The sequence below is a fragment of the Labrus mixtus genome, chromosome 15 (assembly GCF_963584025.1).
Source record: "Labrus mixtus chromosome 15, fLabMix1.1, whole genome shotgun sequence".
Classification (NCBI taxonomy): Eukaryota; Metazoa; Chordata; class Actinopteri; order Labriformes; family Labridae; genus Labrus; species Labrus mixtus.
The window spans coordinates 20,849,353-20,861,458 of record NC_083626.1 but is presented as its reverse complement, the minus strand read 5'-3'; the positions used below and the strand labels follow the sequence as shown (position 1 = coordinate 20,861,458).

At 37.1% G+C, this 12,106-nt stretch overlaps 1 protein-coding gene across 1 annotated transcript; it reads right to left on the bottom strand.

Annotated features, from left to right (window-relative positions):
• Window positions 1-6,421: 6,421 nt before the first annotated feature.
• On the bottom strand, window positions 6,422-11,717 carry LOC132989651 (N-fatty-acyl-amino acid synthase/hydrolase PM20D1.2-like). Its single transcript, XM_061057386.1, has 13 exons — window positions 11,417-11,717; window positions 11,200-11,286; window positions 9,935-10,170; window positions 9,733-9,819; window positions 9,476-9,609; window positions 9,192-9,311; window positions 9,025-9,100; window positions 8,885-8,946; window positions 8,721-8,799; window positions 8,541-8,612; window positions 8,289-8,454; window positions 8,101-8,200; window positions 6,422-6,878 (listed from the first exon to the last, which is right to left on the bottom strand). The coding sequence occupies exons 1-13, from the start codon at window positions 11,634-11,636 to the stop codon at window positions 6,749-6,751; spliced, it is 1,569 nt and encodes a 522-aa protein (XP_060913369.1). The 5' UTR covers window positions 11,637-11,717; the 3' UTR covers window positions 6,422-6,748.
• Between the last annotated feature and the right edge of the window lie 389 nt (window positions 11,718-12,106).

Below are 12,106 nucleotides of genomic sequence, written 5' to 3'. Positions count from 1 at the left end.
TGCCCCAACAAAAAACACAGCTGCCGCTACAACAACCACATCTGCCCCAACAACCACAGCTGCCCCAACAACAACCACATCTGCCCCTAGTACAACAACCACAGCTGCCCCAACAACAACCACAGCTGCCGCTACAACAACCACAGCTGCCCCTACAACAACCACAGCTGCCCCTCCTACAACTACAGCTGCCCTAACAACAACCACAGCTGCCCTAACCACAACCACAGCTGCCCCAACAACAACCACAGCTGCCCCAAAAACAACCACAGCTGCCCCCACTACAACCACAGCTGCCCCAACAACAACCACGTCTGCCCCTACTACAACAGCTGTCCCTACAACAACCACAGCTTCCCCAACTACAACAGCTGCCCCTACAACAACCACAGCTGCCCCAACAAAAACCACAGCTGCAGCTACAACAACCACGTCTTCCCCTACTACTACAACCACAGCTGCAGCTACAACAACCACATCTGCCCCTACAACAACCACGTCTGCCCCTACTACTACAACCACATCTGCCGCTACAACAACCACAACTCCCCCTACAACAACCGAAGCTGCCCCTACAACTGCAACTCCCCTTACAACAACCACATCTCCCCCAACAACCACATCTCCCCCTACAACAACCACAGCTCCCCCTACAACAACCACAGCTCCCCCTACAACAACCACAACTTAAAATCCTTAACATTGGTAATCCATGCCTTTTGTCAAGGCTTCGAGGATCTGTACTTTACAACACATTTTTAAACTATTCAATCTATTTTGTCTCCTTTTTTTTCCACAACCAAACAAATCTTGTAATGACATTGAATTTTTCAGAACTTACTTACATGTACTATTGCATCATTTTTAAACTGTGTATGCTTAAAGAGTGATCATGCTCTTCCATTCATGTCTTTCGAAATATATTGTTTTATTCATCATAATTTATTCAGACACACAGACTGGATAATGTGTGTGTATCTCAAGCAGTTAGGTGTGTATATTCTCTATCTTTTCACTGCAATTATTTATTTTGACAAGCCTTCCCTAATTATATATCTGTTGGAACATTTCACCATTGTTGTTTCATACTCTAGTTAATGGGTGTCTTCTTTTTTTCTATTTATATGCAGTCAGTGCATTTGGCAATATGCTACTCAGACGTTTCATATTGCATATCTATATGGTGTACATCTACATCGACATATATTTTACAGAATTTTTATGAATCACGTCAATAATTAAAAAAATTAAAAAAGTATAATACAAGATTCATGCACTGTTTGACATTTTTTCTGTGTTGTTTTTTTATTACTATACCTAAAACAACCACTCTAGACAGAAAAATAAATTTTCTTGAACTGCAGTCCAAACCTACAGAAAAAGATTTATCAACACAGAAGAGTCACAAATATATTCATGACTATTGGAAAGGCACAGTAAATGACAGAAGAGATTACTCAGAAATTTTATATTAAACCAGTTCTTATGATATAATAGAACATTGAAACAGCACGTTTTTTTAATTACACATTATTATAATTTTAACACAGCAGGCACAATGAAACATGCATGATTAAGTACGGATTTTAAAGCAAGACTTAGCTGTTTGATATGGATGTTAAGTTGTTCCAGCCAAGACATACACTGGAAATGTAAATGGAGAGAAAACCTATCAGACCAAATCATTAAATTACCTTTACCATTTAAATTACCATCTATTTCTAAATGCATTGCCTACAACAGTTTTGAATAATAATAATAATTGTGTTGTACTTACTCTCTGATGTACGTCGCTTTGGATAAAAGTTTCTTCTAAGTGAAATGTAATAATAATAATACATTTATTTATAAATCACTTTAAATCAAAGTGCTGTACAAAGCAATACAGTATAAAAAAACATTTCAAAAACTAAAAACAATTAAAAACACACTTAGATTCTCAGGAAAAACATATAGAGAAATTATGACTCATACACAACAGTAAACAGATGGGTCTTTAACTTTGCTTTAAATACCTCAACAGAACAAGCCTGCCTGATGTCCATATATCTCGTTAAAACCAACATTTCAGACTTTTGTTCAAATTAAGCACAATTATGTTACTGAATCCCATGTTAAAGCAAACTTATCAAGAAGTCAGAGATCTTTGTTTGCTAAGCTGAGAACAGGAATCCTTTCTCTCACTCTTGAAGTCGGCAGATTCAAAAACATCCCAAAGGAACACAGACTGTGTGAACTATGTGATTAGGAGAAGTTGAGAAGGAATCTTCTTTTCTTTTGTAATGTCTTTTTTATGTCCTTTGATTAATGAAATGTAAGCTCAAAATCCTTCAATGTTTTGGAGCTCTGATGATGACAGGGTGGAGATGTTATTTAATTTCATGTTCATGAGCTGGCCACAATTGTCTCTGAAGCCTGGAAGTGTCAGGAAAACGGCAAAGTGGGACACAGGTGCGGACCCAGGGGTGTCTTAAAGTTATTCAAGAAGGATAACCACAAAAATCGCAAGCGATAGATTGGAGGGGGGGTAGGGAACAATGAAAATAGTATAGAGCCAAAACACCCTTTTATTATTAACTAAACCACTGCTGCCAAGCAGCTGACTCGAAACTAAATTGTCCGGGAGACCCAGAAACAATTCACGAAAGTAAAGGCTGCCAGGGAGGCCTTAAAAATCAACACAAAAGGCTGGGGTATATCAACTACCCAGCACCCCAAGTTATTTTAGCAATCGACACAAATACACAGAAATTTATTTGTTTGTGTTTATGAACACACAGACAGCAAGAGACAACACAGGGAGAACCTCTCACTACCTCTGTAGGTGAGATAATGAGAAGGCACAGAGCATTGATTTCCAGGAGTATATATAAGCTCCCCACACCTGGCTTTAATCAAGGCCAATCAGCCACAAACACACCTGACTCTGCACTTAGGTGATTCATTCACCAACCCCAGTGAGAAGCCAGAGAGTGTGTCCTTACATGGAAGAAATGTCAGGATGGTTTGTTTCGTTATAACTATTAAGTGTCACCTTTTGGTCAGTAGTCTGTAGTGTGTTTTGGGCTGGGCATATTTTTTGATACGATAATGAAATAAAATCATCAATCATCCTCTTCGTATTCAAATAAAACAGATATTTTAATGTTAATGTTTTGTTGTTTGTAAGATGTACTCAGAATAACAATGAACAGGAATATACTTGATTGATGTGTAAAGGACACAGGGTGTGACCCATGTCTGCAAACAGAATGGCTCATAGACTGCATAATAAAATGTAGCGGCGTCACTGTGACATGCATGGGGAAGGAGGTTTCTCTCTCTTACAAACTACGCCATCTGCTGTTGTATTACAGCAAATGTGCTGAACAAAGTTAAATACTTTGCATTATGTATCTCTTTGTCAAACCTTTGTGGTCAGTTTCATCAAGGCTCTCACTTAACTATTGAACACACAATGCTAATATTTAGGCGTGTAAGCACATAAAATAAGGTTAGCTGGAAGAGAGATGTTTAAAACATTATTTTAAAAACCTACGTGTGAAAACAAGACCTATGAGGATTATATCTTATATACTGAATGTCAATAATACAAGCCACATTTCTTCAAAAATGACATACTAAAAATAGTCTATAATAATAATACAAAATAAAGTTTCTATATTTTAAACAAAAAGAAAAACAAAGTATGTTTGCCTTTACTTCCGCATTTAAAACTGGCATTCGAGTGTGACGTCACATGAGTCGCGCTGATTCTGCCTTTGTTTAACATTAATAAACATAGATCCGAATGTCACTCTTGCCAATGAAGAGGAAGAAGATGTATATTCATATTCATATGATGGTCCACAGGCTTATAATTATGAACCTGTTAGGCAAGATAGAGATCAGGAACAGGGCAGCATTAGGAGGAATAATGGCCATAGGAGAGCAATTGAGTTGTGGTGTGAGGAGAACCTGTGGAGAACAGGGCAGGTGTGCTGGTGAGGGACCTTTGTTACCCAGTGATATGTAGCCTAATGCTGTGTTCACATCACAGCATATGTTAAGTTTGTAATCAGATAACAACAGATAATAACTTAAAAAATAAGTAGTAGTAAGTGTAAGTGCTGATCATTGACCGATCAGTTTTTTACTTTTATTACTTTGTAAATTTGCCGTCATTTCTCAAAGCATGTACATGAAGAGACAAGTTGAAGACATTACTACAAGTCAGACAGATTTTCTGATACTTTAATAAAACACACCATTCCCATATCTATTACTTATGTTTATACATTTTGATTCTGTAAATAATAGGACTATCACGTTTAATTGTAAATATTTTGTCCCTATCACCAGGCGATACGATTACACAGGTTACAGGCAGGTGATCCGCTGGGCCTATGGCATTCTGGGAAGACACATTAGGAGGCCCGTACCTTCCTGTGTTGTGTCTGCCATCAGGAGACAGTTTCCAGAAGAGGGGGGATTTATAAAGGCTTTCAATGGCCTAATTTGGAGGACAATTAGAAAAATAAATAAACACAATCACAAAGTGGCTTACCAGTTGAACTCTTTTCAATAGACATCAAACCTCACACTGAAAGTTCAGACGTGGCTTATGATCAGTTTATAGATTTTTAATAAACAGAGCAGGGAGGATGACGCGCTGACGCACAGACAGACAGATAAGCACTCAGCTCACATTGGAGCAGTTTGGACGGCATCAGTGTGTTAACAGAGACTGCAGTCTGCCATGTACTTCACATACTTTACTGGAAAAACCTGTAAACTGTAGAGCGGATTATCAATTTAACCTTTAGTTTTTTATCCGTGCGCAGTATGTGCAATATGAGCACTGACACGTTCCCCGACTCGCTCGTATAGCTCTCTCTCTCTCTCTCGCTTATTATAAACAAGATCCAGACTTTTTAGTTACGGACAAAACAAGTAATCGCACATGCTGGTGTTGGCCACTACATCCACACATCACATATAACGGAGTAAACTGTAGTTTTAAAATTCTTATAGCTGATGGTTTCAATTGTCCCTGATTTCAGGGGGCGCTGCAGCACCCTCAGCACCCCTAGGCCTACTTCCCGCGTCCCTGATGCCATGTCACCGTGAACTTGAAGACTTCGATGATATTATTAATAATTATGTATTAAGCAGAAAACAAAACCCAAGACTTACCGTGCTCAGCTCACGTTTCCATCTGGCTGAATCTCTGACAGGTCCTTGTTTGCTTCTGCCAGAGGGAGCCAGGCTAGGCCGTAGGGCTGGGAAATATATCGAGTTTTTGAGCGACATATCGATAGATTTTCAAACAAGATATAGGGTAAGACAATATTGTTAATTTAGATATAGTTTATGTTGCATTAAAATAACGTTAAAGAGCTGCCAGTTCACCTTTTTCTCATCTCACTGATGATGACTGTCTGTCCCTCTTAACCCTGCTCATCCTCTCTCTTTCTCTTTTATTGTATTCAAGGAACATTTTTATTTGATAATATTAATATTATTATATTACTACACAATATTTAACCATCTTAATGACTAGTCAAATTAAATGTAATACAACGGAAGAAACACAATAAGCACAAATCACTCACTACCACCTTCTGCACGTTGGATAAAAGCCAAAGAGTCAGAGAACGTGAGCGGTTTACCATTTTACGTAATATGACACGATGTTGAAAAAAGAGCGTTCTAAATAGCTATACTGAAAACGGCCACTTTCTCCTCTTAATTTTTGCCCTTTTGTGTTGTAGAACATATCAAATCAAGAATGGACTTATTCTACAGCCATTATCAGACAATGTTAAGTGTCAATTTACAAAAAATAATGAACCTGCAATATGCTCTTCAAGGTCAACTAAAAATCAAACACAGCAGAAAGAGACAGAAATTGCCTTTATCGCCAAAGCACTAGTGTTACTGTATAAGGTTTTTCCACATATTCATTTAATGTTTTGTCTGACAGTTCTTGAGAGATTCTGCATTACTTCCAAAAATACTAAATGTGTCAAACAAGAAGGGTTGTCTTCATCCATATAGGTTTTCCTGTCCCTGATGGTCAAAATAAAGAGCAGAGGTCCTGCTTCAGATAATGATCCAAACCTGTGTACCTTTCTGATTCAAGCCTCTTCTGGCATTGATTTAAGATAGTTGCTTGACTTGTACTTGTATAGGTTGTTGGAACTTTTGGACACCTCAGTGAGATTCTTAAATAAGAAACTCTAATTGTTTATCTTTTTAGAGTTCGTGGCAACTCTTCTGAAGAGATTCTTTATTCTTAATTCAGCATGCAGTTATAAACATCAGCCCCCACGTTAAGAAGAAGACTTTTAGAGTTTGTTATGAGTAGCCAAAAAATATTTTGCAGTCATTCCTTCTAAGATAGGTACCATTACTTTCAAGATTTAAGTACGTAAAAAGATTCATCAGTCAGTTTATTAAATTGTAACATTATTATTTCACTGTCAAAAATCATCTCAGGCAGTCAGCTGCTAATCTTATTCACAACTTCAAAAATGATTTAAATCATTTCATTACCGTAATTGGGATCATTTCAAAGCACAACTCAGAGTAAATCATTTCACTTTCTGGCTCTTGAATTCAATATCTTCTTTAAAACACTGATCAAAAATGAACAACCACATACAGCCAGGTGCTGCCAGGTGGTGTTGAAATTATTTGAAATGACAATAATGAAGGCTTTTAGAAAAATCAGTTGCTTTCGGTGTTACCCACATTGTCCCATTCTTTAGAGTTCATGGACTGAGCTGTGAGGCTCAGGGAGCTTTTGAATGTCACAGTTTTGAATAAGATTGAAGTAAAATACAACAAGCTCTTCGTAGTTCTTTTTGGAAATTCTTTCATTGATGCCATGGAATCTATGAAAAAGGGAAAAAAAACTTTCTTTAGGTCTTTTAAAAAGTGAATGTCCCTTTTCTAAATTCAATTCCCAGCGGCTTATTCCTCACCAAAGCTAAGGGATTAACTGGGCAAAAGGTTGCTTCTTTACATAAACCTCTTCTTACTGTATTTGTTCAAGGGAAACTTGACGTTTGAACAGCCAAAGTAGGTTACACTGTTTCATCACAACAGCAGAAAAAGGCTCTCTTTTGTTGGAGAAGATGCCTTCTAGTTTGTCAGATATTACTCTAAAGAAGCAGTTTATTGTAAAGCTGCAGCAGGCTGTGTTCTGTGTTATTCAGCTCTAAGGTGTACTAGATTCAAACAAACTCAAACTATTGGAAAGAATTTCTGTGGAAGAACAGACTCTTTAAAACACCCCTAAATTCAAGGTAAGTACAAAGCAAACGTCACGCCAAGATGTTGGAGACAATGTGGCGAGCAAATGGCAAACCACAGTCATATATTTTAGTCCTGTAAAGTTATAAGTGGATTTTGGGAAAACTCTAACAGAGAACTTTCAAATATGTTCAAAAATGTTGGTTTACCTTTAAATAAAAACCCACATGTTTTACTATTAGGGAAATTACCAGAAGGGATAATGAAGAAAGATTCTAACTTGTTTTTTGGCTATTCGAGCAGTAATTATTAAACAAATAACAAAGAGTTGGATAAAAGATGACAATTTAATGAACTCAAAATGGAAGGATCTTGTAAATTAAATATATGTAATGGAAAAAAATACCATGAGAATTAGGAATCACATTCATATTTTTTAAAAAGAGATGGGAAAAATGGTATAGGTACATGACACCTTTAATGACCCTCTGGTTAAATGATATTAAGTTATTAAATGTGTTAGTAATGTATAATTAAAGTATGTATAGTTACAGATGTGTGTATGAACTAAAAATATGTGTGCATGTATGTCCAGATCTATCTGTAGGCACATGAAGTTATACATTGTTGCCTTTCATACACTAATGATATTGTAATCCTCTACCATAAATGTATCAGACATTGATCAGCTACTGTATCTGAGACTTATGTAACCAGCTTGTTTTTGTTCCTTTTTATTTATTTATGTTTTGTTTTTTTGGTTTGTGTATTGTTTGTCTCTTTGTTTTTCCTCTGTGCTTTAATGGTCTCTTTAAATGTCATAAGAAATTCTTAAAATGCAAATAAAAAAATGATTCTTACCTCTGAGCATCACCTGGTTTAAACCAGATAGGGGCAAAGCGATAAATATCATTGGTCAGGTCCTTGAAGTGTCTACTGTCTGTGTTCCCGATACAGATACCTGCATAACAAAAACATTTAATTTATCAAAACAAGAAATATTTTTATATGTATTATTATCTTTTAATCCCAGTATCATAAATTAATACCTGGAGCAACTGTTACAGAGGGAAACATATCCAACACTGTCTTCTTAATGATCTGAAAGCCAAAGGACTTTTCATCAGAAGAGCTGACAGGCAGAGGGTCAAACCCATCAACAAGCTCCATCTTCACTCGCTCGTCCCCCACTGTAGACTGGATGAGGTCCAGGACCTAATCCACACAGCAAACATCTTATTCAACACAGAATATTCTTAGTGAGAAATCTGCAATATTTCAAAACGAGAATATAAATGTACCTCTTGTAGTGTCTGTGCTGAATGGATTCGAAAATTTACATAAGCTTCAGCGAGGGAAGGGATGACGTTCACCTACACATAAGTAAGATATCAGGATTTTTCTTCTGAAAAAAATAATTTTTAAAATAATAATTTTAATAATAATTCAATGTTATTCATTAAAATTATTAATATCTGTACCTTAACTCCTGATTTAAAAATTGTTACTGCTGTGGTTGTCCTTACAAAAGCATTAGTGTCAGATTTTTTTTCAAGTACCCTGTGATGGAAAAACAAACTAACTGATTTATCCTTACAGACAAAATCAAGAGAAACATGCTCAATGAATTTAAGGATGTAATTACCTTCCAAGGAGTGGGGAAAACAGCCAAAAATTGGACATTATGAACTTCATGGGGAGCTTGAACTACAGGCAAATAATGAAAACGTTTGTTACAAAAAAGATCTAATATGTGAACAGGACCAGTAGCTAGTTCCCCCTTACCTTATGGGCGAGATGCTCAAAGGTACCACGCTCAGGCCCATGACCAAATAATCTCGGCATGGGGTTCTCTTCTAATCTGAAGGCATGACACAGTCAAAGTTTTGGATTTTGGTTTATTTTTCACAAAGAGGTACACATTTTAAATGTATTGTAACATGTCCACCCACCTTTTGACTGCTGCAGCCAAGATCCCAATGCTGGTCTCCTGTGGAGGCATTGAGGAATGACCAGGGGCCATAGACACGCTAAGCTTTACAGTGGCAGACCCTTTTTCACTGATTCCAATTCTACAAGTGTGTGACCAGAGATAAAGAGAAAACAGAAATTAAATCAAATGTGGATCTGCCGTCTTTATATTTGTTTATTTAAAAAAATGTAGTGTATATGCAAAAAGCCTGGAACTAATTATAAAGCCAAATTTGGTGCACTAGAGAATTAAAATGGTTCTCACAGAGCTGCAGGTCCATCAAGTCCACTGATGACCCCATCGAGTACAGCTAGGCCCTCATCCATGACAAACGACAGCTGCACATTACGCTGCTTCATTAACCGTACTATGCTAACAGCCCCTTTGTAACCACTGACCTTTAAAGGAAAAATTCAATGACTCAGACATTTAGATATTTTTATTTTCATATTAATTGAGATGACAAATTCAAAAAGATACATTTTTATGAATATCCAAAGAATAATTAAAAGTTTAATTACCTCTTCATCATGACCAAGACCAATGTAAAATCCTCTGCGTGGAGCATAGCCTTTAATCAGCAAGTACTCCAGTGACTGAAGTATTCCCTGGAAGACAAGAAGTATAACTGTTAAATCGACCTGGGATATGAAAGGTCAATCAAATATTTATCAAAACTCGGAATTACAGCAAGATCAAACAAAATATCACTTATTATCTGACCATTAATGGGCCCTTGTCATCTATGGTTCCTCTACCATAGATGAAGCCATCTATCTCCTTGGCAGAAAAAGGTGGGGCCTCCCAACCATCAGACTCTGAGGCAGGTACAACATCGATGTGTGCCAGAAGTAGGTATGGCACCAGGTCAGGGTTTGACCCTTGCACCCAAAAGAGGTGGCTGTAGTTGGCTACCAATTCATGATGAACCAAGCTTGAAGAAAAAACTGTTGGGAAGGCTGAGGAAAAAAAAAGGGGATTTCCTCCAAAATTTCACAATAATGCCAGTTTAACGCTCAACCTATGAAAACAACATTATACATATACAGAATGTCTAAGAATGACCTAGAAGTTGTTGTCACGGCTAGACTTTCCCTGAGAGTCAAGATCTCAAAAAATAATCTGCTGTATTGGACTTGCACTAAAATCAACTATTAGGACTAAAAGACATACTGCCACCTTTTGCTCCAAAGTCTAACACATTTGAAAAATTATCTCATTTGAGTTCATAAAACATGATTCTACATGTAAATCGTTCTTGAAAACATAAATAGAAATTGAACTTTTAACTTGTATGACTTTGTATACAATATAAAGAGATGAAACTGTCAGACCATTACAACAAACATATTGTGAAATATAGATCTTCTGATCATTCTTAAATCACTTGAATACTTTTTGAATTCCAGTTTCACCCCTATTAAAATCCGTATCACAAATATACAATATATACAAATATATTAAATGTAATAAGAAAACCTGCATTTTACAGTCACATGACAGTTTGTTATCCTTTGACTGTAGTACCTCAAGTCTTCTGACACATTTATATAAACTTTATAAAATTGAGAAGCCTTTCCTTACAAGAAAAAAATGAATAAGTTTGAACTTGTGTCATAGTAGACTCTACTATTCTTTAAATACAATTTCTCATTCATGAGAGGGTGGCGACCTGGGGCTAAATACAGAAGTTATAACATGTAGCTTCGTGTAACATTAGCTAACGTTAGCTCATGTTCTGTAGCTTGTAGCGGGGCCTTCTTCGTCCAACGCCGGCATCGAAAATGACTTGTTAGGTTAACCGTTAATTGTTTGATAACGTTATCGGTTAAAATGTACTAGTTTGAGCTGATCGGCTATGTCATGTGGTGACGCAGCCTGAAGCACGCAAGCTTTTGTAAATACATGTAATAAAATGCAATGAACCACACCCTCATAACTAACTATATAACTTATAGGACGTATCACACATTGCAGTGCAACTTTACCTTTCCGCAGGAGAGTGTCGAATTCACGCAGCGCGGTGGTGTTGCCCTCGGTCTCTGAGAATGATACTGTGGGGATCCGGATAGCCTCTGGATGAATGAAAACAGACAGTTAACCAACCTACCGCACTTACATCTTCGGTAGTCTAGGTAGCTCCTTCTACTCACTTCTTCTAACCCGCTTCCCACGGACGTAAACATCATTTAACACTCAACCGACCTTTAAAATTAGCGAGAAGCTCCTCTCGCCGGTGGTGGTCTATGACGAGCGAAATATTATTCGTCTTTTCCCAGTGTGCGAGTTGAAGTCCGACATTTACGTCCAGCGTAAAAGTCCTGATACACGCCAAAGTAAACAAGATCAGCACCGTCAGGAAGAGGCTACTGATAATAATCTTTAAAAACTTAAATATTTTGAACTTTGGCCCCGAGTCTGTCATTGTGGATTATTGTGGTGACGGAACTCGTTCGCTGTGACAGTGGAGACAGTGTGCAGATTGAAGAGGTTGAGTGTGGAATGAGAGCCACCTGCTGGTGTGAACCGCAGACTGTAAAAATAATGTGAACGCAAACACTCTCACCTACTTTCTTTTCAATGGATGTTTGTTATCAATGCACAGTGGGCAGCGTGCACGGGCGTCATATTATTGCGACAAGTGAGACTGACAACACTGGGTTGTGGGTTTTAAGCATAGACTGTAGGTTTTAAGGCGGTATGGTAGGTGAGACGATCCACTTTTTGCCACATTTTTACTGTTAAAAAAAAAAAATAGTTAAAAATATGTTATTATGAAGCGTGCTCAGTTTACAAAAAAAATAAAAAAAATAAGAATAAAATAAAATAAGAAAACAAAATAAGAATAAAAAAATAAAATAAATAAAATTGTCATCAGATTAGGCTACTTGTAAT